Below are 27135 nucleotides of genomic sequence, written 5' to 3'. Positions count from 1 at the left end.
GGGCCAGGGATTGATAGTGTTTAGAATATGGGGCAGACTAGATGGGCTGACTGGTTTCTATCTGCAGATACATTCTATGTTTTTAACAGGTAAAAAATAACACTGTGAGTGATTTGGAGTGATTTGCCCATAACAACCAATCACAGTTCAGCTTCCTTATTTTAACAAGCTCTGGTAAAATAAAAGATGAGTTGTGAGGGTCAAGCATAGCGCATCCACATCATATTTCACGCTGTGGATGTGTCGATGACCATCACTAAAGTGATGTCCGTGTGTCCTGCATATCCGCTGCTATGAGCAGACATACAGGGATCTGCGAACCTGTGGTATATTGTGCGTGCATGTGCAGTTTATTCACTGTCATGTCTGAGAGTAAACTGCGCATGCGCAAGACACATGGGCATAGCAGGGAGCTCCCTCTAGAGACAGTCATCTGCGCATCCGCAGTGTGAAATACTCTGCGGATGCACTACGCATGAGCATATCCTAAAGGTCTGGGCCAGTGTCTTCTCTGATCTTGTCTAGAAAATTGCATTTACACAAGGTCCTGTCTAATAAATACAAGCAGTTTTCCATAACTACTGGCAAGAATCTCATCCTGTTGTTTATATACAGTTTATGTATTTTTAATATCATGGCATTCCATTGACCCAAATATCTTTCAGCTTTTACTTATCTTAGCATCTTTGTTAAAAACACAGTTAAGGCTTGGTCCACACTGTGTTAGTGGTTTGTCAGATATATCCGCAGGCATACTGCCAAAAACGGGTTGCCAATGTATACTGAAACAGGGGGCAACAGATTACATTAATTTTACTTAGTTAATCCGTTCGGGACACATATGCTTTTTGAGGCTAAGTCTCCACTTGTTTTTTTTTTTTTTTGCAAAACGCAAAGAAAAACACCAATTCTGCCGCATGGTGTTTTTTTGGTCAAAAAACGCTGCGGCCAGATGTTAGCTGTAAGTCAATGAGAAATCGCAAATTTCGAATTCCACTTTGTATTTTTTCACTTTGGTGTTTTTTTTTATCCTTTTGGCGTTTTTTCACTTTTTCTGCGTTTTTTTTCGCTCTGTGGCGTTTCGAAAAAACTCTGTAGTTCCCTCAAACCGGCGTTTTTTGTCAAAATCGTGGCGTTTTGCTCCAATAGAAGTCTATGGGAGTGAGAAAACGCTATGTGGATCTTAACTTTGGCGTTTTTGCAGGCGGTTTTTAATCTTTTTTGGACTTTAGCGATCCAAAAAAGTGATGTAGATAGCTGTTTTTAATAAAATTTCGTAGGGTACCATTAAAAAAAAATTTTGCAAAAATATACAGTAGTGAAGGAAAAAATTGTATCTAACGAAATGTATATTATTGAAAAAAAAAAACTATTACTTTTAAACAGGGATCAATTTATGTGTGCGGGGAAATAAAAATGTAGCCGACAATTATAAAAGTGTATTGTGTGTGTGTGTTTCACTTTTTTGCTTTATTTTTTACATTTTTTTTAGTTAGTACTACTACTCCCAGCATGGAACACACTGTTCCATGATGGGAGTAGTACTACCTGTACTAATAGACAGATCGCCCGCTGCGATCTTTCTGTATAATATATAGATGCGGCGGCCGCTCTTCTATGGTCCCCTGCCCTGACGTATATTTACACTTCTCTGCTATATTATGGACGATATATGTCTATAGTACAGGTACTATCACTCCCAGCATGGAACAGTCTGTTCCATGCTGGGAGTAGTAGTACTACATAAAAAAAAATTAAAATTTATTTAAAAAAAAAAAAGTGAAACACACACTTTATTAAAAAATAATAAAAATCGGGTTATAAAATATATACATTGCGTTTAATTAAAAAAATTTCCATCACTGCTGCATCCTTTTTTTTTTTGGCACCCAAGAAATTTTGGGTACCAAAAAAATAAAAATAAAAACGCCAAGGTGCAATTTCCACACAAATGAAAAAAACGCCGGAAAAACGCAAGAAAAAACGCATGACGACGTCACTTGCACTGGCACCCCTGAAGTATTTAAAAATAAAAAAAAAGAAGAAGTATTTCTCACAGAAAAGGATTGCAGTAACACATTTTTTGCTATACACATGTTTATTCCCTTTGTGTGTATTTGAACCAAACCAAAAAAGGGAGTAAAAAAAGCTAATTGGACATAATGTCACCAAACTACAAAAATGGTCTGGACAAAATTATTGGCACCTTTCAAAATTGTGGATAAATAAGATTGTTTCAAGCATGTGATGCTCCTTTAAACTCACCTGGGGCAAGTAACAGGTGTGGGCAATATAAAAATCACACCTCAAAGCAGATAAAAAGGAGAGAAGTTCACTTAGTCTTTGCATTGTGTGTCTGTGTGTGCCACACTAAGCATGGACAACAGAAAGAGGAGAAGAGAACTGTCTGAGAACTTGAGAACCAAAATTTTGGAAAAATATCAACAATCTCAAGGTTACAAGTCCATCTCCAGAGATCTATATTTGCCTTTGTCCAAAGTGCGCAACATTATCAAGAAGTTTGCAACCCATGGCACTGTAGCTAATCTCCCTGGGCGTGGACGGAAGAGAAAAATTGATGAAAGGTGTCAACGCAGGATAGTCCGGATGGTGGATAAGCAGCCCCAAACAAGTTCCAAAGATATTAGAGCTGTCCTGCAGGCTCAAGGATCATCATTGTCAGAGCGAACTATCCGTCAACATTTAAGTGAAATGAAAAGCTATGGCAGGAGATCCAGGAGGACCGCACTGCTAACACAGAGACCTAAAAAAGCAAGACTACATTTTGCCAAAATGAACTTGAGTAACCCAAAATCCTTCTGGGAAAACGTCTTGTGGACAGATGAGAACAATATAGAGCTTTTTGGTAAAGCACATCATTCTACTGTTTACTGAAAACAGAATGAGGCCTACAAAGAAAAGAACACAGTACCTACAGGGAAATATGGTGGAGGTTCAATGATGTTTGGGGCTGTCTTACTGCCTCTGGCACTGGGTGCCTTGAATGTGTGTAAGGCATCATGAAATCTGAGGATTACCAACGGATTTTAGGGTTGCATTGTACAGCCCAGTGTCAGAAAGCTGGGTTTGCTTCTGAGATCTTGGGTCTTCCAGCAGGACAATGACCCCAAACATACCTCAAAAAGCACCCAGAAATGGATGACAACAAAGTGCTGGAGTGACTGATTTGTTATTTTTTCCAAAGGGTGTGCAACCAAATATTAAGTTAAGGGTGCCAATAATTTTGTCCAGACCATTTTGGGAATTTGGTGTGACATTATGTCCAATTTTCTTTTTTTCCTCCCTTTTTTGGTTTAGTTCCAATACACACAAAGGGAATAAACATGTGTATAGCAAAACATGTGTTACTGCAATCCTTTTCGGTGAGAAATACTTCATTTTCTAGAAAAATTTCAGGGGTGCCAACATTTATGGCCGTGACTGTATATGCTGTATGTCACTACCACCAAACTTTGAAAATGGTAGCGTGTTTCCATCAGATTCTCACTACAATTTCACAGAAGTTTGAAGAATTGTTAAACTCGGGTACAGCCCAGAAAACTTACTTATTTTCTGGATGATCACGATATGAGTAAAAGTTGGATGGGAATCTGGTTCATTCAACCAAATAACTGCAATTCCTATGTATCAATGAAAGCTCAGGAAGGGATGTTAAAACATAACCTTTAATTGGTAAAGAGAGCAAAGCTAATTTTTATCCACAGTAGAGGTAAAGGAAACCAGTCAGCTCCTTTACGTTAAATGGCCGGTGCCTTGCAGCTGTTGGGCACAGTATTAGACACTTTGCCCATAAGTCTACTGTAATGTGGCAATTTCAGAATAAGCAACTTTAAAAAGGTATTCAGGTGTCAGGAACTGTCCCATGAGCAAATCCCAATAGCAAGCCTATCCTGCTCTGGACAATTCCTAACATGGACAGAGATGTCAGCAGAGAGCACTGTGGTCAGAAAAAAAAGAAATAAAAATAAAAAAAGAACTTCCTCTGGAGCAAACAGCAGCTGATAAATACTGGAACGATTAAGATTTTTCAAAAGAAGTAATTAACAAATCTGTTTAAAAAAAAAATTCTTTTACACCGGAGTACCCCTTTAATCCCTGCTCCTATCACCCAGTGCTTGACAACTACCAGCTATTGGGAAGCGTTTATAAACCATAAGGGTGCTTACTGGTTTCCTTTAAAATTTCAAGCCTTCATGTACAACATATCTTTTTCACAACATATCTTTTTTTTATTTGGATATTCGCGTCATAGCTTCTTATCCCCTATCCACAATTGATCGGTGGGGGTCTGACCAGTGGAACCCCCACCGATTATGTGACTCTGAGAACGGGGATATCCTTGTTCCCGGAATGAATGGTACGGACAGCGCTTCATTCATTCTTTATGGGGCTGCTGAACATTTCCGAACATTGAACTCTGAAATATTCTGAGGCCCCATATAGAATTAATGGAGCGATGGTCATGCATATATGGTGTACTCAATTCATTCCGATAATTTTGTTCTCATTATAGAAATAAGTAGGAGTCCCAGTAGTTAGACACCCCACCAATCAGCTGTGGATAGGGTATTAGAAGCTGAGATGGAAATACCTCTTAAATAGACACATACCACATAACTTGTGAATTGTTCTTACTCCTGTCCGTTACCTAAAGTATTTATCCTGGAGGAGCATTATTTCTTGTTTAGTCTTTTCATGCTTTCTATTGCCTAAGGGTCTGTCCACAAGATGCAGTCAAAATGCAGTGCAGCGCTACTGCGTATCTAATTGTAACACGTGGTTTTCGCTGCACATTTGCTGCATGAAAAAAGTTCTGATGCAGATTGGGGCCTATGGGCCTCGGATTACACCCGGCATAAAGAAACAAAGGTTTCATTACACTAAGGCTATGTTCACAGTGTATTTGGGGGCTCAAAAATATTATTAGCAAATTTTTGTTTTACAGATTTTGTTGAATTATGGTTTTATGCAAATCAGGTATTTGTTTGTAATTTTCAAGTGTTTTGAAGCTTTTGCGCTTCAAGGCTGGTAAAATTATTGCCTTAAAACTAAATTACATGTGAACTGTCAGGTTTTTTTGTTTTTCCATTGAATTCAATGTAACGCAGTTGTGGAAACTAATGATTTTTTGAGGCAAGAAACAGATGTTTTACACCTGAAAATACTGTCACACGGCATAAAAATTCGGCTCGTATTTTATTAACACTTGGATTTATAATTGGCAATAAGAAGGGAGCGGAAAAAAAATTATAGTGAGAAAAAGATTATGGCAAAAAAAATGCTGAAAATGCAAGCGTAAATAAAATACACTCATAATATTTACCCTGTTTGAACTTAGCCTAATAAAATATGGGGGAATTTATTGCAGCAGGTTGTTGTCAGCCTGTTTGTGTAGCATGTTTTCAGGTTTGGTGCAAGACAGAAAATATTCAAAGTTATCATTTTGTTGCACGGCTGTTATAACTTTCTGGAGTCAGCACAAGCAGTTTTCTGAGGCTATGTTCACACGTCCGAATTTCCGTGCGGAATTCCACATTGGAATTCCGCAGTGAGATTCCACAGCAGCAGAGTCCCATTGTGTTAAATAGGATTCTGCTACGCTATGCACACAGCGGAATTTTTCTGGCACGAAAATTCTAATTTTTTGTGTCCGCAGAAAGAATCAACATGTCCATTCTTTCTGCGGACTCCGCACGGAATGCATAGCAGTCTATGAGACGGCGCATATTGTTTTGAGGTCAGTTGCACAAGCAAAATGCGACTTTTTAAAATTGCACATAGTAAATACATAACCACTGAAAAATTCCTAACCAAACACAACCATATAGTCAGCAGCTTTACAAATCTTCCATATGAAAAGTCTCACACTCTTGCGGCAGAAAATGACTGCGCCAAACCCTGGCGACATAAATAGACAAAAAGAACCCCTTCCAAACACTAGTATAAATCCCCCCTCCATATGTGTAAACATAGCCTCTAGCCCAAAACTACTTTGTTGCCTGTGCCTGATATATGGGAAATAATCCTATAATTCAGTGGCTCCCAACTACAGACATGATATAAATTCTAATACTATAAAAGAAAATAATACTTATATTGATTCCATGCTCAGTATCTAAAATTAATCTAAAATTCCAATGGAAAATTCTAAAGTAAAAAAAATAAATAAAAAAAGGGATCGGAAGAAAGATAAAAAGCCTCAAAACACCAATGTGAAAATAGAAGGTTCTCATGGGATAGTGTTTGTGAGTGTAATAAATATGTTTCTATTCTATATTTAGTAAATATGTTTTATATATATATATATATATATATATATATATATATATATACATACATAGATAAACAATGGTGCAGCACTTCCAAAGTAGTGAATAAAAAAGGTGCAATTTATTTAGCCCATGACAAGCAGCTTGTCATGGGCTTAAAGGGGTACTCCGGTGAAAATCTTTTTTCTTTTAAATCAACTGGTGGCAGAAAGTTAAACATATTTGTAAATTACTTCTATTAAATCTTAATCCTTCCAGTACTTATTAGCTGCTGAATGCTACAGAGGAAATTCCTTTCTTTTTGGAGCACTGATGACATCACGAGCACAGTGCTCTCTGCTGACATCTCTGTCCATTTTAGCAACCATGCATAGCAGATGTATGATAAATGCAGCATGGTGGCTCAGTGGTTAGCACTGCTGCCTTGCAGTACTAGGGACTTGGATTCAAATCCCACTAAGGACAACAATAAATAAAGTATTATTATTATTATTATTATTATTAAAATAACATCAGCAGAGAGAACTGTTCTCGTGATGTCATCAGAGAGCATTCCAAAAAGAAAAGAATTTCCTCTGTAGTATTCAGCAGCTAATAAGTACAGGAAGGATTAAGATTTTTTAATAGAAGTAATTTACAAATATGTTTAACTTTCTGTCACCAGTTGATTTAAAAGAAAAAAGGCTTTCACCGGAGTACCCCTTTAATATATTGCACCTTTTTTATTCACTACCTTGGGAGTGCTGCGCCATTGTTTATCTATATGAAGGAAACCATGATCGGGTTTGCTGCTGTTTTGGAATAAGTGGTGCTGCTATACATTTTTGTTTTGTATATATATATATATATATATATATATATATATATAGATAGATAGATAGATGCAAAAACTAAATTTTGATTTGCATCTGCATCAATGGACTAATACAGCTACTCAAATTTAACCCCTACAGCACCCATGACGTACCGGTATGTCATGAGTCGGCTCCCGTTCTATAACGCGGGGCCACGGCATGGCCCCGCATCATAGCGGGTCAGGCCCAGCCTCTAACAACGGCCAGGACCCGTGGCTAATAGCATGCGGCACTGATCGCGGTGCTGCGTGCTATTAACCCTTTAAACGCGATGTTCAAAGTTGAACGCCGCATCTAATGTGAAAGTAAATCATTGCCGGTTAGCTCAGGGGGCTGTTCGGGAAGTCCGCTGCGAAATCGCAGCATCCCAAACAGCTGTGACACAGCAGGAGGGTCCCTTACCTTGCCTCCTGGTGTCCGATCGTCGAATGACTTCTCAGTGCCTGAGGTCCAGGCATGATCCAGAGATCCAGCGGCAGAATCATTGACCACTGGTTTCCTATGAGAAACCATTGATCAATGTAAAAGATCAGTGTGTGCAGTGTTATAGGTCCCTATGGGAGCTATAACATTGCAAAAAAAAAAAAGTGAATAAAGATCATTTAACCCATTCCCTTATAAAAGCTTGAATCACCCCCCTTTTCCCATTTAAAAAAAACAGTGTAAAAATAAAAATAAACATATGTGGTATTGCCGCATGCGGAAATGTCCGAATTATAAAAATATATAGTTAACTAAACAGCACGGTCAATGGCGTACGTGCAAAAAAATTCCAAATTCCAAAATAGTGTATTTTTGGTCACTTTTTATATCATGAAAAAATGAATAAAAATCGATCAATAAGTCCTATGAATACAAAAATGGTACCAATAAAAAACTTCAGATCACGGCGCAAATAATGAGACCCCATACTGCCCCATACGCGGAAAAATAAAAAAGTTATAGGGGTCAGAATATGACAATTTTAAACGTATAAATTTTCCTGCATGTAGTTATGATTTTTTCCAGAAGTGCGACAAAATCAAACCTATATAAATAGGGTATCATTTTAACCGTATGGACCTACAGAATAAATATCAGGTGTCATTTTTACTGAAAAATGTACTGTGTAGAAACGGAAGCCCCCAAAACTTACAAAGTTACATGTTTTTTGTTTGTTTTTTCAATTTTGTCTCACAATGATTATTTTTTCCGCTTCGCCGTAGATGTTTGGTTAAAATGACTACTCATTATGAAGTAGAATTGATGGCGCAAAAAATAAGCCATCATATGGATTTTTAGGTGCAAAATTGAAAGAGTTATGATTTTTTAAAAGTAAGGAGGAAAAAACGAAAATGCAAAAATGGAAAACCCCCGGGTCCTTAAGGGGTTAATATATATATATAGTAAGGAAACAGATGCCTGCATTAAAGAAGAGTATAGAAGAGACTTGAAAGATTCTTATAGTTCAGTAGAGACTGTAGGTCAGTACAGAGGACACATTCCTCTCCTGCATTGTGTAGTGACAGTACAGAGCAGTGACTACCTCTCTAGTTCCTGGCACTGGTTTCTCCCTTGAATGAGCTTCCTGTCTCCATGACAACGAGCGTCCCTGGTTACCGCTTTCTCTCCCAACCCAATCTCAGGCCTGTGTACACATCGCTATAGTAGTGCCGTGCTATAACCGCAGCGGTAATCCCATTACACAAGCACGGCTTATCTACTACCTGTACACGGGTAGAGATACTGAGATATAGATGTGTATATATATATATATATATATACTGTATGTCTCCAGCACGAAAATGGACGATGCTGCAGCCTGTATGTTAATGCATGCATATATATATATATATATATATATATATATATATATATATATATATATATATAATATACAGTGTTTGCAATTATTATTATTATTTTATTGCAATAATGCAGTGTTTGCCAACCAGGGTGCCTCCAGCTGTTGCAAAACTACAACTCCCAGCATGCCCGGACAGCCTTCGGCTGTCCGGGCATGCTGGGAGTTGTGGTTTTGCAACAGCTGGAGGCACCCTGGTTGCCAAAGACTGCAGTAATGATTGCATTCTTATATGTCTGATGACACTGTGATTAGGGCAGTGCCCGGCTACTCACATGGTAGTCCTTGTACCAGTCATCCAGCTTGTCCTGCAGCAGCTTGCACGTCTCGCTGTTGGTGAGCCTCCTCAGGGTGTCTGCCATGGCTGCGCTCTCCGGACGGCTCCTCACTATAGATCTGTCTGACGTGTGGGCTGCGCCTCTTATATACCGGGGCGAGTCCAGCGATCGGTGTGGCCCGATGGTTGCCCTGCTCGGGTGTTAGGGACGCCACTGGATCAGCCGGGAGACTTTTCAGTTGTAGCAACGGCTTGATTCCTGCCCCCTCTCCTTTGTGGTTGCTTCCTCCTCCTCCTCCTTTGTGGTTGCAGTAGTGGGGGACAGTCATCGCTTCAAGGGCACAGCTGATGTCCCAGGAGATTACAGGGGATCTGCTGGAATCTCATCCTGTATTATAGATAGGGCAGTGACCTCCTTCTACTTGATCACCTACACAGCACTGCTCCCTGACATGTGGCTTTCCAGCTGTTCCCATCATGGAAATGACAGAAAAAGAGTTGGCAAAACTTAAAGGGGTAGTCCAGTGCTGAAAAACTTATCCCCTATCCTAAGGATAGGGGATAAGTTTCAGATCGCGGGGGGGTCCGACCGCTGGGGCCCCTCGCGATCTCCTGTATAGGGCCTCGGCTCGCTGGCCAAATATCGCGTGTTGACCACCGCACAGCATCGGCCGACATGCCCCCTTAATACTGCGCTATGGTAGAACCGGAGATTGCCGAAGGCAGCGCTTCATCTCTGCCATAGAGTTGTATTGAGGGTGTGTGTCAGCCGCCGCTTCGTGCGGTGGTCAACACACCCGCTTCCCGCGGGCTGCCGGGGTCCCATACAGGAGATCGCGGGGGGCCCCAGTGTTCGGACCCCTCGCGATCTGAAACTAATCCCCTATCCTTAGGATAGGGGATAAGTTTTTCACTACTGGACTACTTTAAAGAAGAAGTATCATGGACAAAAACGTATCCCCTCTCTGCAGCATAGGGGATAAATTGTAGATCTCGGGGGTCCAAGCAATGGGGCCCACCGTGAGCTCCAGTATGGAGCCCCGACTCTCTTCCACAGCGGCACGTCACCACCCCCGCCTGAAGATGGGGGTTGTCACGCCTCCTCTATATAGAGCCAAAGATTGCCAAACGGCTCTCCCATAGAGTTATATGGAAGTGGCGTGGCAGTCCCAGCTTTGCAAGGCACCGCTGCAAAGAGAGCCGGGGCTCCATACAGGAGATTGCGGGGGCCCCAGCGCTTGGACTCCCGCAATCTAAAACTTATCCCCTATGCTGCTGATAGGGGATAAGTTTTTGTCCACAATATTTCTCCTTTAACTTTATATATTATAACAATCACATAAAAGCACAAAACACAATACTATTAGGGTTGGGTCATACATTGTGCATCTGCAGCATATTTCACGCTGCGGATTCAAGTAATTAGAGCGAGCGCCCTGGTAGCCCTTGTGTCTGCTTGCAGCTGATCTGCAGCAGGAAATCTACTGCTATGAGCAACACACCCAAAGCTACCTAGCCGCAGAAGGTTGCTCTCTGTAGTGACTGGCATCGGTGCATCCACAGCATAAAATAAGCTGCAGAAGCGATACGTGTGACTCTATACTTAGGCTAGGTTTCCACTTGCCTTTTTTTGCCTTTGCCTTTTTTTTGCCTTTGTGTGGATGTGGAGTAGGGGTGCAATGCAGGGTAGATGTTATGGCCCAAGGGGCAGATGGTATTAACCCCTTCTTGTCGTGACGCCAGGGCGTGGTTTAGCCTTAAGCACCCGAAGGTAATACCGCTGATCCTGGGTTAGGCAGGGGCAATGAAGACACCAACCCCAGATTAAGGATAACGGCAGCTTTACTGAGGCAAGACAGATGATATAGTCTTTGCAGTACAGCCAGATATCCCAGGGAGGTGACCAGTGACACAGGGGACCTCGCAGGCTTGCTGGGACTTGCAGTAGTTAGACTGACTTTAGTGCAGGCCACGGTGACTACAGATGGACTTGACATTACTGCAGGCCACGGTGACTACAGATGTTGACTGACATTAAGATGACTTGACTTACTGATGACCGACTTGTGGCTGCAGGACTTTAGGCTTGAGGCCTCCAATGCTCTGGACACAGACACTGGAACAACAGACACTGGAACAGACACTGGAACAACAGACACTGGAACAACAGACACTGGAACAACAGACACTGGAACAACAGACACTGGAACAGACACTGGAACAACAGACACTGGAACAACTTGACTGCACTGGACCTCAGCAGGAAAGAGCATGGAAACAGAGTGATTGCAGCCCCTCCCCTGGTTATATAGGGGGGCTGTGCAAGGAGCCTATAGGTCTCTTGGGGGGGTCACCTGGTCACTGGAGCCCTCTGGGTAACAATCATGTGGTACAAACATTAAAGCAACAGTACATTAAATGCGGCAAACCTATATATATAATGGGGGTATGCTGCAGGGGAGCCCTGGGGACATGCAGGGACTCTGCCTGACAGGGCAGAAGGACAGTACGGGGCAACATCGTTCCGTACTGGGACATCATATGGAATATTGCGTTCTTAATGGTGTTTTCTTCTCTCTCATAGATTTCTATGGGAGAAAAATGCCCAAATTCCAGTAAAAAAAAAAAAGCCATAGTCTCAACATGCTACGATTTTAGAAAATTGCCCACTGAGCCCAAGAACACAGAAAACTGCCAAAGACAAAAACGACAAGTGGATATGGCATTTGATGAATCCCTATTGCCATGCAGCTAACATCTGGCCACTGCATTTTTATAATGTCTTGTGGCTGTTTAGGCATCTTTGTCTTTTTATTTTTTTTAAAGGAATGAAAAGCAAGTGGAACCTTAGCCTTACAATGTTTTCCTCCAGCTGTTGCAAAACTACAACTCTCAGCATATCCGGACATGCTGGGAGTTGTGAGCTGGAGGCACCCTGGTTGGGAAACACTGCTCTATTACAAAGCTATACATGACTCCAGAAGAGTCAAATTGTGACAGGTGTCTTATTTCTGAATTCTACTCAGTACACAAGAAAACATTACTCACTAAGGATTAGATCAACACGTATCAATATACATACAATTCCTCAGTCAGACAGTCTATCTTAGGCTGGCAATTATCTTTTGTACCTGTCCCGACATGTTTCCCCCATGTGTAAGTTTGTTCATCAGGAGACAAACAAAAATCACTACAATATATGAAAACAGTATTGCTGCATGATGGTTGATATCCAGATAATGATAAATTGATAGTATATGTCTTGAATAACTAAAACAATTACCTAACCCACTACTCAATAAGCAGTGTGGTGGCTAGTTTGTGGGGTAACACACAAAACCCTGATGAACACTGAATACAAAATACATATTTACATTATAGTACCCACCAAATGGAGTGTACAAAGCATCTCCACAATAATTCAAATGACCAAGTAGACCCACAAGGGTCACTCACACTTACCGCCAGCCAGTGCAAAGATGATAGTGCAGACATTCCACTATAGCCGGTAGAGTCCTTTTTTCATTGGGATGCCAATGGTAACGGACTGCTGACTCTGATGGACTGCTAAAACCCAGTGTGGAACTAGCCTTAGGCTGGGTTCACACAGTAAGATTTTACTTTAAGTTACTGATTACAAAGCCAGAAATGGAATTGAAAACAGGAGAATCCCCTGTCTTGCCTTTCTACAATTTCCCCATTTATGATCAATTCCTGGTTTTGTATTCAATAATTGTAATTGAAAACATGAACATGTGAACACATGGTTCAGATTTTCATTGGCTGATTGCATAGTTTTAATGTCTATGGAGACAGCTCATTTCCGAGCGGTCCTAGTGCTGCCGATTCAAGTAAGGCTGGGTCCCCACTGTGTCTAAGCAGTCTGTCAGAGGTCGGGGTATATGGTAATGGCGAACAGCAGATGCCATTAGGCTAGGTTTCCACTTGTTTTTTTTCTTTTACAAAAACGCCAATAAAAACGCCCATTCTGCCGCATGGCGTTGCTTTTGTGAAAAAACGCTGCGGCCAGATGTTAGCTGCAAGTCAATAGTAAACTGCAAAATGCCAAATCCACTTGGCGTTTTTCAGTTTGGCGTTTTTTTTTATCCTTTTGGTGTTTTTAGGCTCCTTGGCAGTTTTTAAAACACGACCACTTGTCGAGACTTTGGGGTTTTTTCGGGAAAATCTTGGCGTTTTTCTCCCATAGAAGTCTATGGGAGTGAAAAACGCCAAGAAAGTTTGAGCATTCGGGATGCGGGGTTTGGACTCTGGAGGGCGGCTGCTTTTTAGTCTGTGTGTCTGGTAAGTCTTGTCTGTCTCCCCCCGTCTGTTCAAATTGTTTATTTGTACTAGTTATGGTTTCTGTATATCTATTGGCCTACAAGCCCACAAGGCTGAATTTTGGTTATTTCAGGTTCATTTTAATCATATTGCTGGGTCACACAGCCATGGATATAATGAACAGCTTATGCTGTGGCCAGAAGACCTCAATGTGACTGAATACGCTATACTATCAGTGTTTCCATTCTGACAGATGTCATGGACTCAGATTGGGCCACCTGGTTATACATGTATGTTTCTAGTATATATGTCCTTGCATATCGGCCTGCGTGCCTGTATTTGATTTCTTCACATTACTTTGTACCGTTTAAACATTACACTATGTTTATACATTTCTTTTTTTTTTCAATAAAAGTAAATTGTTTTTAAAAAAAAAAGAAAAAACACCAAGAAAAACGCCATGTGGGTTTTAACTTTGGCGTTTTTTCAGGCGTTTTTTATTCTTTTTTGGACTTTAGTGATCCCAAAATGTGATGGAGATAACTTTTTTATTAAAATGTCGTAGGGTATCATTAAAAAAAAAATAATAAAAAAGAGACAGTAGTGATGGAAAAAATTGTATTTAACAAAATTTATATTTTTTAGAATGAAATTTTAATACATTTTTAAACAGGGATCAATTTATGTGGGCGGGTGGGGACCTAAAAATGTAGCCGACAATAATAAAAGTGTAGTGTGTGCGTGTTTTTAACTTTTTTTTATACATTTTTTAGGTAGTACAAACTGTTCCATTATGGGAGTAGTAGTACCTGTTTGTACTAATTGACAGATCGCCCCTTTGCGATCGTTCTGTATAATGTATAGATGCGGCGGCTGCTCTTCTATGGTCCCCTGCACTGCCGTATATATACACCTATTCATATTTCCCGCAGAGAGCTGTGATTGGTCAGATGGTTCCAGCCAATCACAACTCTGTGAGATATATGAATATGTGTATATATATGTCAGTGCAGGGGACAATAGAAGAGCGGCCGCATCTATACATTATACAGGAGGATCACAGCGGGTGTCAGGAGAAGTGACACTCGCTGCGATCTGTCTATTAATGCAGGTACTACTGCTCCCAGCATGGAGCAGAGTGTGCTCCATGTTGCGAGCAGTAGTACCTGCAGTAAGGGACAGATCACAGCGGATGTCACTTCTCCTGACAGTTGCCACTGCAGTTTTTGAGCCAAAGTCAGAAGTGTATTCAAAAGGAATGGGAAATATAAAGGAATGTACTTCTCCTACCTTATAGATCCACTTCTGACTTTGGCTCAAAAACTGCAGATGCAGTTTTCAAAAAAACAAAAAACAAACCCGAATCTATGTGATTAAGGTTGCCACCATTGGCCATATATAGACCAATATATGGCGGGTTAACACTCAAGTTCAATTCCTATAGGTCACCTAGGTGACCCAAAAATAACACAATTTCCCATATATCCCCAAAACTTTATTATTAACTCATAAATTAGCACACAAAATTGTTTTAACCCCTTAAGGACTCAGGGTTTTTCCGTTTTTGCACTTTCGTTTTTTCCTCCTTACCTTTTAAAAATCATAACCCTTTCAATTTTCCACCTAAAAATCCATATTATGGCTTATTTTTTGCATTGCCAATTCTACTTTGCAGTGACATTAGTCATTTTACCCAAAATGCACAGCAAAATGGAAAAAAAAATAATTGTGCGACAAAATCGAAGAAAAAACGCCATTTTGTAACTTTTGGGGGCTTCCGTTTCTACGCAGTGCATATTTTGGTAAAAATTACACCTTATCGTTATTCTGTAGGTTCATACGGTTAAAATTATACCCTACTTATATAGGTTTGATTTTGTCGCACTTCTGGAAAAATCATAACTACATGCAGGAAAATTTATACGTTTAAAAATGTCATCTTCTGACCCCTATAACTTTTTTATTTTTCCACGTACAGGGCGGTATGAGGACTCATTTTTTGCGCCGTGATCTGAAGTTTTTATGGGTATGATTTTTGTTTTGATCTGACTTTTTTTTTTTTAAACTTTATTTATAAATTTTCCAAATAGTACAAAACAAGTACAAATATACTCCCAACATAGGAGCATCAACAATAACATTAAAATTAACATTAAGGTCCTCCTCACTGAGCAATTAAAGTACAAAAGTAGAGCACCTTCACCATACTCAGAATCCTAATATACAGTCCAGCATATAACACCTCCAAGTTGTGCAGTTGGTTAGTCCGTACCCCGGACAGAGGTCTCACAGCGCTCCGTCCACTGGGACAATGTAGAAATGCGACCAATAGGGGCCCCACATCTCTTAGCAATTAACCCCTCCAGCACAAGGTTGCCATGAACCTCCGCCATGATGGCAGGAAGACTCGGCACGACAGTCGACTTCCAATTTCGAGCAATGTGGATTTTCACTACCGTCAATATATGATAAAGAACAATCATGTAATGTGGAGGAACCCGATCGAGGGACAAAAACAGAAGCGCACTCTCCGGCCCCCATATAAAGGGGCAGTCCACTAAGGTATCTAGAAGTCTCCTAACCTTGGACCAGAGAGGCGTAATCAGGGTACAAGTCCACCAGACATGCAATAAAGTACCCTGAGCTGTACCACAGCGCCAACAAATAGGGGAGGCGTTAGGATATATTTTAGCCAAGCGCTCTGGCGTGTAGTACCAGCGGTACAGGAGCTTCCTAGAAGCCTCAAAATGATTAACACATTTAGAGTATTTTTTGTGATCATCATAGACAAATTTCCACTGCTCGGATGAGAAGCTCTGTGCCAAGTCCTCCTCCCATCTGCGTCTAAAATTAGAGGCACCATCATCCCCCCTTTCAGTCAGAGCTACGTAGGCAAATGAAATACCTCTCGCAAAGGAGTCATTATGCAAAAAATGCTTCTCATAAATGGTACAGGGCAAAGAGTCGTACAACACACGAGAGACCTCAAGAAGTGCCTAAGTCTAAGGTATTTATAAAAGTCCCTCCAGGACACCGAGAACAATTGTACCACGGTAGCGAAGGGCAGCAAACCATGGGCATCACTAATCACAGCTATATCAATGATACCCGCAGCAATCCAGGACGTAAAATCGATATCTACCAAGTAATCCCCTATAGCAGCCAGGGGGATATCTTTTACCCTGGGAGGGCATAGTCTTTTAATCTGTGTCTCTTTACTCCACAACCTGACAGCCGCAGCAATAGTAGAGAAAGCCGAAGAAGGAGCAGAGGTAGGATTGAAACGAAGAGCCCAGAGGAAATTATTAAGAGAGGATACAAGCAGGACAGCGGCCTCAACATCCACCCATAGGGGGGGGGGGGGTCAGTGTGCCACCACCACTTTTTAAGCTGGTCAAGTAACACCGCACGGTAATACATCCTAAGACAGGGAACACCCATGCCCCCCTCTTGTACTGGCCGATACAGTATGCTAGCGTTAATTCTGGGGCGCTTCCCAGCCCAAATAAACCTCAGGAACAGTCCCTGTAGTTGCGAGAGGAAGGAGGCAGGTATTACCACTGGTAGGCATCTAAAAAAATATAGCACCTTAGGGAGGAGCATCATCTTAGCCGTGGCAATACGTCCGGCCCATGATATAGGGATCAGGGAGTAGCCATCAATCTCTGTATTCAGCTGGGACCACAGAACAGCAAAGTTGGTGGGGATCGTCTTGGCAGGTGAAGCAGTAAGGACAACACCCAGGTAGGGAATCTGATCAGTTACCCATTTAAAGGGAAATATAGACTGCAGCCTGCGTTGTTGATCAGTAGGTATGTGTAGTGGCAAAATACAGGACTTCGTGGGGTTGATTTTATAATAGCTAACTAGACCAAAGGCCTCAATAAGTCTCATTACTGGGCCCAAAGAGCTCATAGGGCTGGAAAGACAGATGATGACATAGTCGGCAAACAAGCCGATTCTATGATCTATACTACCTATACGAACCCCTGAGACGTCCAAAGAATCTCTAGTAGACTGCGCAAACGGTTCCATGACCAGAGTGAAGATAAGGGGGGACAAGGGGCACCCCTGTCTAGTACCGTTACTAAGGGGGAAGCTGTCAGAGAGGGTACCCATGGTGTAGATTCTGGCTGAAGGGTGCGTATAAAGAGCCATGAAAGCAGAAGCTAGTGGGGGAGGGAAGCCAAATCTGCGCAACACCCCCCTCAGGTATCCCCAATGTACCCGGTCGAACGCCTTCTCCGCATCAAAGGATAGCAGGAGAGAGGGCGTCCGACCGGAATGTGCTGCAGCAATAATATCGAGAAAGCGTCTTGTGCCGTCAACCGTCTGCCGCCCTCTAACGAAGCCCACCTGGTCCTTATGTATCAGGTCCGGCAAGACCTTATTCAGCCTAGCGGCAAGAGCTAGGGCATACAATTTGATATCACTATTTAAGAGAGATATGGGTCTGTAATTGGCAACGCTATCTAGCAGTTTACCTTGCTTAGGAATAGTGACGACCAGGGCTTCCAACATCTTGCCAGGGGGCATACCACTTTCTCTAATGCTATTGAAGGCCCTGGTCAGAAAGGGGGCCACCGAGGGGCCATATCGCTTATAGAATTCGTTGGTGATGCCGTCTGGACCAGGTGATTTCGAGGGTTTGAGGGCATTGATCTGACTTTTTGATCACTTTTTATTCATTTTTTAATGGTATAAAAAGTGACCAAAATACGCTTTTTTGGACTTTGGAATTTTTTTGCGCGTACGCCATTGACCGTGCGGTTTAATTAATTATATATTTTTATAGTTCGGACATTTACGCACGCGGCGATACCACATATGTTTGTTTTTATTTATTTTTACACTGTTTTATTTTTTTATGGGAAAAGGGGGGTGATTCAAACTTTTATTAGGGAAGGGGTTAAATGACCTTTATTAACACTTTTTTTAAACTTTTTTTGCAGTGTTATAGGTCCCATAGGGACCTATAACACTGCACACACTGATCTTTTACACATATCACAGGCGTGTATTAACACGCCTGTGATCAGTGTTATCGGCGCTTGACTGCTCCTGCCTGGATCTCAGGCACGGAGCAGTCATTCGCCGATCGGACACCGAGGAGGCAGGTAAGGGCCCTCCCGGTGTCCGGTCAGCTGTTCGGGACGCCGCGATTTCACCGCGGCGGTCCCGAACAGCCCGACTGAGCAGCTGGGTCACTTTCACTTTCGCTTTAGAAGCGGTGGTCAGCTTTGACCGCCGCTTCTAAAGGGTTAATACCGCACATCGCCGCGATCGGCGATGTGTGGTATTAGCAGCGGGTCCCGGCCGTTGATGAGCGCTGGGACCGACGCGATATGATGCGGGATCGCGGCGCGATCCCGCTTCATATCGCGGGAGCCGGCGCAGGACGTTAATATACGTCCTGCGTCGTTAAGGGGTTAAAACCCAGTGTTTTTCGCTCAGTATTGCTCAGAATAAAACATACAGAGTGTCCGCGCAGGATCCAACGCGCAGGTAATGAATCTCTGAGCGCCCGTGCACTAAGTGTCGGCGCAGGATTCATCGCGCACATACGTCATAATATAGCTAACCAATCACAAGTGGATATTGCACCAGAGAATTTGATTCGCTGATCAGCGATCACAACTACAGGCTAAAAGGACTGTCAAACAATATGACAGCAAGCGGATAGGACTGATGGCGTGCCAGCCAATCAGTAGCTAGCTTCTATTTCATTGATGTCATCAAGGGGAGTTTTTATAAACCCCGGTTTTGGCGTTCCAACCTCAGTGCCCGCTAACCTCTTGACAAAGCTGCGTCCAGCAGCGAAACATGTTGAGGGGGGCTGAGCTTTGATTTTAAATATCAGTGTTAGCTCCTGCATTGGTTGTACACACTGCAGGAGTACACCGATTATGAATATTGGGAGTGCTGTATAGCATCTGAGCAATATTTCAGGAGCGAAAAACACTGGGTTTTAAAACAATTTTGTGTGCTAATTTATGAGTTAATAATAAAGTTTTGGGGATATATGGGAAATTGGGTTATTTTTGGGTCACCTAGGTGACCTATAGGAATTGAGAATAAGGTTGCCACCAGGCCTGTTGCAGCCCCACAAGCTCCACTGTGTCCTTTTTCCTGCTCTTGGTGCACTAGCCAGCCTTTGTATATGACAGACACAGGTCCCATAGCTGGTTAGAGTATTTGGCATACAAAGTACACTAGAGTCTGGTATACCTAATGCAGCCATGAGGGCTGCTGGCTCCACCTCCTTTACAGTGCCAACTGTCTGGGGTCTGTATTATTTTATGGGATCTGGTCTGGCGTCTGTATTAATTAGGTCTGAGGTTCAGGTCTGTATTTATTTAAAGGTCTGGCATTTGAATATATGTGTGTTACTGTAAAGACTGTGGATGACTAGATACGTGAGAGACCAATTATGTCTAAGCAGCAATTGAATGCAGTGCTGGCATGAATGCAGTGCTCGCACATACATGTGTGATGCACTCTGTTTATTCAGGGGGACAGTTTTCCTTTGTTCTCAGGGGTTCCATCAATCATATTCCCCAATCATCTTATTTCCCTATTCTGGGGGTAGGGGGTTAACTTTTGGGGCTGGGAAAACCCCTTAAAATCATCATAGAATCTGGTATGTGGATAATAGTTCTGGCTATGAAGTGTCTTCGTATATATATATATATATATATATATATATATATATAATATTTTTATTTTTTAGCAGGAACCTGTCACCTGTTTTATGTTGCTCAAACTGCATACAGCATAAAACAAGTGCAGAGAACCTGATCCGACACACTATGATTTACTCTGAAACTCTTGTGGTTCATAAGTCATACTTTTAAAAAGCTGGGTAAGTAGTCTCAAGTAGTAAGTAGCATTCTCCCAGTCTATGAAGTGTGCTCAGGTGCTGATTGTGCTTTATAGCCCATTGGTTCCGGCTTTGTACAAAAAGTTATAATTGTAAATAAAGTAGTAAATCAAAATTAAACCTATATAAACTGGTTATTATTGTAGCTGGATAGATTTACAAAATTAAGATACTGGCCCAGATTTTCCACAGCAACCAATCACAGCTCAGCTAACAAGCTCTGGTAAAGTGAAAGCTGATCTGTGATTGGTTGCTATGGGAAAATCACATAGTTTGATAAATCTGGACCAGTGTATACACTATGTAAGAAGTAAAGCCTCCTAAATTTACAAATTTGTGTGTGTGTGTGTTGGGGGGGGGGGGGGGGGGGGGTTAGGGGCAGGGGAGTTGTAGTTCAATTGTTCAATTTTGCCTCACAAAGATTATTATTTGTTTCATCGTAGATTTGGTGGTAAAATGAGTGATGTCATTACAAAATACAATAGGTGGCACATCTTTTTTTTCTAGCATTGCCCATTTAAATTAGTGGGAGATGTTTTGGGGTTTATCATTTTAGATAAAACTAAGCATTTTGTCCTGCAATACTGTTACCAATGGTGCAATGGGAAGGGGACTTAGGGGGTGGAGGTGTTTGGCGCAGGTATTTTATTTTGCGTGATTGTCTTGTGACTTTTTGGATAAAGCAATTCTAAAAGTGCACTAGTTAAGAACACTTTCAATTTACACTTTTGCAGTGATTAGCTATTTACTAAGCATGATTTTGATTTTGGGCACATTATGCTGGCGCAAAGTGGTCCGGCTGGGCACATAGCCACGCAAAGCCAGACCACACTTGGAAAAAATTATGTGCCACAGACAAAAAAGCCTTCACTAAGGAAGATCGACAGTAAAGGTTTATTATGCACCAAAATGTTTAAATGCTATGTGACATCTTGATAACACAACAGCGCCAAACCACCACCTAAAAAAATTAGAAAACAAAATAACTTAAAGGGGTTATCCACCATAAGGTGAATTTAGTATGTACCTGGCAGGCAGTAATGGACATGCTTAGGAAGGACCTGCGCTTCTCTTGGGGCTAAATGGCTATGTTGAGAGATTACCATAACACTGTGGCTAGCTTTTGGTGAACTGTTATTTCCTGTTTGGTGTTTCTTTTTTTACTACAAATCCCATAATTCCATTTTCCTCCCTCCCACACATCAGCCACCCCACCCTGTGGTTTTCAATCAGGGTGCCTACAGCTGTTGCATTCGTTGCAGATTGATCTCTCTCCCACCAAGCGATCGCTTGAAGCAGACAGGCTCCCTGTCATCAGCTGAGTAGTGAGTCAGGTCTCGGCCACATTTCAACCTGGGAAAATCTGAGACAACAGTCATTTTATAGGCTGTTAAAAATAAATAGTGGGGTGAAAATTACATAAGAATTGTGAGAAAACCGTCACACACAGGTACAGACACTATATTATGAACTACACTAACTTTACAGCCCCTGCAGCATAGTCAAATGAAAAAAAATTCTCGAATACCCCTTTAACCCCTTAACAACACAGGACGTAAATGTACGTCCAGGAGAGCTGGTACTTAACGCACCAGGACGTACATTTACGTTCTATGCATAACCTATGCATCGCTCCAATGCTCGCGTCAGGCGTGGCAGTTCCTGGCTGCTGATAGCAGCCAGGGACCCCCCCGTAATGGTGGACATCCGCGATCTCAGATCAATACAGATCACGGCATCTGCAGCATCGCGGTACTTTGAATGATTGATTTAATCGCCCGCAGCGCTGCTGTGGCGATCCAATCATCCAGCATGGCAGCCGGAGGTCCCCTCACCTGCCTCCGCTGCCCCTTCCACGGGTCTTCTGCTCTGGTCTGTGATCGAGCAGACCAGAGCAGAAGATCACCGATAATACTGATCAGTGCTATGTCCTATGCATAGCACTGAACAGTATTAGCAATCGAATGATTGCTATAAATAGTCCCCTATGGGGACTATTAAAGGAGTAGTCCAGTGGTGAACCCGGTGGTGAACAACTTATCCCCTATCCTAAGAATAGGGGATAAGTTTGAGATCGCGGGGGGTCCAACCGCTGGGGCCCCCTGCGATCTCCTGTACAGAGCCTCCTGTATTGAGGGGGCGTGTCGACCGCCTCTTCGTGCGGAGGTCGACACCCGCTATCTGGCCGAAGAGCCTGGCCTCCGTACAGAGAGATCGCAGGGGGCCCCAGCGGTCGGACCCCCTGCAATCTCAAACTTATCCCCTATCCTTAGGATAGGGGATACGTTTTTCACCACTGGACTACCCCTTTAAAGTGTAAAAATAAAAGTGAAAAAAGTAAAAAATAAAAGTAAATAAATGAGAAAATCCCCCCTCCCCCAATAAAAATGTAAATTGTCCCATTTTCCCTATTTCACCCCCAAAAAGTGTAAAAAAAATATTTTCTATACATATCTGGTATCGCCGCGTGCGTAAATATCCCAACTATTAAAATAAAATGTTAATGATACCGTAAGGTAAACGGAGTGAACGTAAAAAAAAAAAGTCCAAAATAGCTGCTTTTTTTTATAACATTTTATTGCAAAAAAAATGTATTAAAAAAGTATAAAAAATTTTATATAAGCAAATATGGTATCAATAAAAAGTACAGATCACAGTGCAAAAAATGAGCCCTCATACTGCCGCTTATATGAAAATAGGGGGATTTTAAATGTACTAATTTGGTTAAACAGTTTGGGATTTTTTTTTAAGCACAACAATAGAAATAGAAAAGTATATTATCATGTGTATCATTTTAATCGTATTGACCCAAAGAATAAAGAACACATGTCATTTTTACTGTGCCATTTTACAAAACCTTCCAAAATTTGCGGTTTTCTTTTTAATTTCCCCACACAAATAGTATTTTTGTGGTTGTGCCATACATTTTATGGTAAAATGAGTGATGTCATTACAACGGACAACTGGTCGTGCCAAAAACAAGCCCTCACACTAGTCTGTGGATGAAAATATAAAAGAGTTATGATTTTTTGAAGGAGGAAAAAACAAAAACGTAAAAATAAAATTGTCTGAGTCCTTAAGGCCCAAATGGGCTGAGTCCTTAAGGGGTTAACCCCTTAAGGCCTCAGGGTTTTCAGTTTTTGCACTTTCGTTTTCTCCTCCTTACCTTTTAAAAATCATAACACTTTAAATTTTCCACCTAAAAATCCATATTATGGCTTATTTTTTGCGTAATGTTCTTTGCAGAGACATTAGTCATTTTACCCAAAAATGCACGGCAAAACGGAAAAAAAAAAAATAATTGTGCGACAAAATCGAAGAAAAAACGCCATTTTGTAACTTTTGGGGGCTTCCGTTTTTACGCAGTGCATGATAATTACACCTTATCATTATTCTGTAGGTCCATACGGTTAAAATGATACCCTACTTATATAGGTTTGATTTTGTCGGACTCCTGGAAAAAATCATAACTACATGCAGGAAAATTTATACGTTTAAAAATGTCATCTTCTGACCCCTATAACTTTTTGATTTTTCCACGTACAGGGCGGTATGAGGGCTCATTTTTTGCACCGTGATCTGAAGTTTTTATCGGTATGATTTTTGTTTTGATCTGACTTTTTGATCACTTTTTATTCATTTTTTAATGGTATAAAAAGTGACCAAAAAGAAGCTTTTTTGGACTTTGGAATTTTTTTGCGCGTACGCCATTGACCGTGGAGTTTAATTAATGATATATTTTTATAGTTCGGACAGTTACGCACGCGGCGATACCACATATGTTTATTTTTTTTTTTTTTACACTGTTTTATTTTTTTTATGGGAAAAGGGGGGTGATTCAAACTTTTATTAGGGAAGGGGTTAAATGACCTTTATTAACACTTTTTTTTTACTTTTTTTTGCAGTGTTATAGGTCCCATAGGGACCTATAACACTGCACACACTGATCTCTCATGCTGATCATTGGCGTGTATTAACACGCCTGTGATCAGTGTTATCGGCGCTTGACTGCTCCTGCCTGGATCTCAGGCACTGAGCAGTCATTTGTCGACCGGACACCGAGGAGGCAGGTAAGGGCCCTCCCGGTGTCCGGTCAGCTGTTCGGGACGCCTCGATTTCACCGCGGCGGTCCCGAACAGCCCGACTGACTAGCCGGGATAGTTTCACTTTCACTTTAGAAGTGGCGGTCAGCTTTGACCGCCGCTTCTAAAGGGTTAATACCGCACATTGCAGCGATCGGCAATGTGTGGTATTAGCCGTGGGTCCCGGCCGTTGATGAGCGCCGGGACCGACGCGATGTGGGAGCCGGCGCAGAACGTAAATAAACGTCCTGTGTCGTTAAGGGGTTAAAGAGTACCTGTCATGATCTTGTTAAATTTTATAATCCTCCCAGTTCACTGCCCCCATCATGATAAACCACCCCCTGCCTTTATTTTTATTATTTTTTTATTTTCTACCTTGATATTACTCTGTATTTTCTGCTCAGGCTCAGTCAGATTCACAGACTGGGAAGGGACGTTACCCAGCAGGACATACAGGGGAGAACTTCCTCTTCCTCCCTCACTCTGTTACACACAGCCCAGAGGAGTTCACTGTGTGATTAGCTATGATTGGTTAAGGCTGCACCCCCCCCCCCCCCCCCATTCATTTCCTGATTTTGGATTAGGGAGACACCCAGTGGCAGCTTTTTAAACACAAATAAAACATTGGAAACTTCTTTTTTTTTTTTTTTTTTAAACTGAGTACATTAGAAAGATTTTTTTATTTACCATGAGGAGTGCAATAGCGAAAATTAGTTTTAATGACTATGCCCATTTAACACTACATTTTGTAAATATCCCCCATAGTAACTTTTTCCTCTAATTGTATGGTAATGGTTTAGTCCCAATGTCAGCTTCATGTGCCCATCCTATAAGCCTCCTGACCAGGCTATTTATACAGCGTCCCCACCACAAACCAAAATAGCCCAGAATGTCAGCTTCTCCCACCACTACATTCCTATGGACCACAGGGAGAAACCATTCCCTATTGGGAGGGGAGGGAGGTCCCGCCGGTAAAAAAAATAATAAAAAAAAGCTGAATTTTAAATTACACTTTAACGTTAAAATGTATTTAATGATGCGGTGTGTTGATAGCTTTTCTTTCTTTGTAGAAATAGTCATACACCTTGTATATTACACGTCCGCTCGGCACTGTGCTTCCCCCGTCTGCTGGTGGTATAGTCCGACACCGCCTCTTTGCTGCTGCTGTCAGGATCAGGGCGGAGGCAAGATGGCGGCGGCCGAGCAGGTCGGTCTGAGCTGACTGCATGCCGGAGTGATTCCAGGGGCTAGGCGGCTCTAGGGGGTAGAGGAGCCGGGGGTTTAGCTGCAATAAATAACTAAAAAGCCTGGCGTGCTGTATGTATAGATGCTTATAGGAGAGCAGCAGCTGCATGGGAGAGGCTTATTGTAGGGATCAACATGGCTTTATTATATTTGGAGGTTGTTGTCTTACTCAATGCAACTAATACCAGGCTGGGTTATCTCCAATACTCCTGTGTGATGGGTATAGATCACTGACTGCAATGTCCCCCATCATGTGCTCCTCCAGCTGTTGCAAAACTACAACACCCAGCATGCCATGCTGGGAATTGTAGTTTTGCAACAGCTGGAGAGCCATTGGTTGGAGAACATCGTATTCTTGGATGTAACAAATCCAGTGTTTCTCAACCAGTGTGCCTCCAGCAGTTGCAAAACGTTGACGTTGTGGCCGGCACGCCTCCTCCATACATCTCTATGGGAGGGGCGGGGAGGCAGTGTTCGTGCCTCCCCGCATCCCCCATAGAACTGTATGGGGACAGGGGGGAGACAGGGCATCACCGTCGACCTCTAGGTTGACGCTACGCGCCTTAGCGCTCACCTTGGAGATCGGGAGGGGGGGGGGTCCCAGCGGTCAGATCCCCCGCGATCAAACACTTATCCCCTATCCTGTGGATAGGGGATAAGTGTAATGCCGCTGCAGTTGTCCTTTAAAGGGTTAAGTGTGAGTTCAGGTGCAAGTGACCATGAAAAAACATTAATTTTTTTGTAACATTTTCCAATAATAATTTATATTTCAATAATTGATCAAATAACACATTTTACCAAAAAACTAAAGAAGAAAAAAAATACTAAAACTACAACCATTTCTGTGATTTCTACACTAGCAATAAATTACATTTTTTTAATGTAAAATGGACCCTCACCCCTTTGACATCATATCATATAAGACATAAAATTTACATAGCCACGCCCACTTTTGCAAAACTGGTGTGACTAGTGTAAACCTTGGATAATTCTCATGGAAAACACTTTGAATATCTGATGTCAAGTTTTTCGTGCCAAAATTTTGACTCGAAACGCCACCATTTTTGATGTGCAGAGTTTTTGAATATGACCCCTGATGTATTTTCCACACTGGAAAATACAATGGAGCAGCCTCCCATTGTTTTCAATGGGATTTTGCTGCACCATTCACAACACAGAATTTCCACAGTGGACGTCTTGCTGTAGAAATTCCGCTTCCTAGTCTCCACCAAAAGAAGAAACATATTCATTATTGTATTTTTGTGGGCTGAATCTTCTTGGAGATGCATTGTCATCTATGGAGACATTTCTGAGTAATCTTAGTACAGGTTTGTTCTGCCAGCGCCCGCTACAGATGGAGTCTTCACCCGGAATATCTTCGGG

The 27135-nt window shown here is 41.9% G+C and overlaps 2 protein-coding genes across 5 annotated transcripts in view; one reads left to right on the top strand and one right to left on the bottom strand.

The window, feature by feature from the left end:
* The window catches only part of SPATA18 (spermatogenesis associated 18), a 54369-nt gene extending 44687 nt beyond the window's left edge, over positions 1-9682 (bottom strand). The window contains exon 1 of one of the 3 annotated variants that reach the window (XM_056557948.1): positions 9263-9682. In XM_056557948.1, the coding sequence (XP_056413923.1) occupies positions 9263-9349 (87 nt within the window). In that variant the 5' untranslated portion in view covers positions 9350-9682. The remainder of the gene's footprint in view (positions 1-9262) is intronic. The other 2 variants (XM_056557941.1, XM_056557936.1) reach the window with 2 other exon arrangements.
* The window catches only part of SGCB (sarcoglycan beta), a 41327-nt gene continuing 22911 nt past the window's right edge, over positions 8720-27135 (top strand). Inside the window, exon 1 of one of the 2 annotated variants that reach the window (XM_056557961.1) lies at positions 8720-8815. Coding sequence is in view for 1 of the 2 variants with exons in the window: in XM_056557956.1 (XP_056413931.1) it covers positions 25697-25714 (18 nt within the window). In the remaining variant the exon portion in view is untranslated. Of the gene's footprint in view, positions 8816-25630; positions 25715-27135 lie in introns of those variants that run through there. The other variant, XM_056557956.1, reaches the window with a different exon arrangement.

Source organism: Hyla sarda, chromosome 1 (assembly GCF_029499605.1).
Source record: "Hyla sarda isolate aHylSar1 chromosome 1, aHylSar1.hap1, whole genome shotgun sequence".
In the NCBI taxonomy this organism is placed as follows: Eukaryota; Metazoa; Chordata; class Amphibia; order Anura; family Hylidae; genus Hyla; species Hyla sarda.
This window is presented reverse-complemented; position numbering and strand designations above follow the sequence as displayed.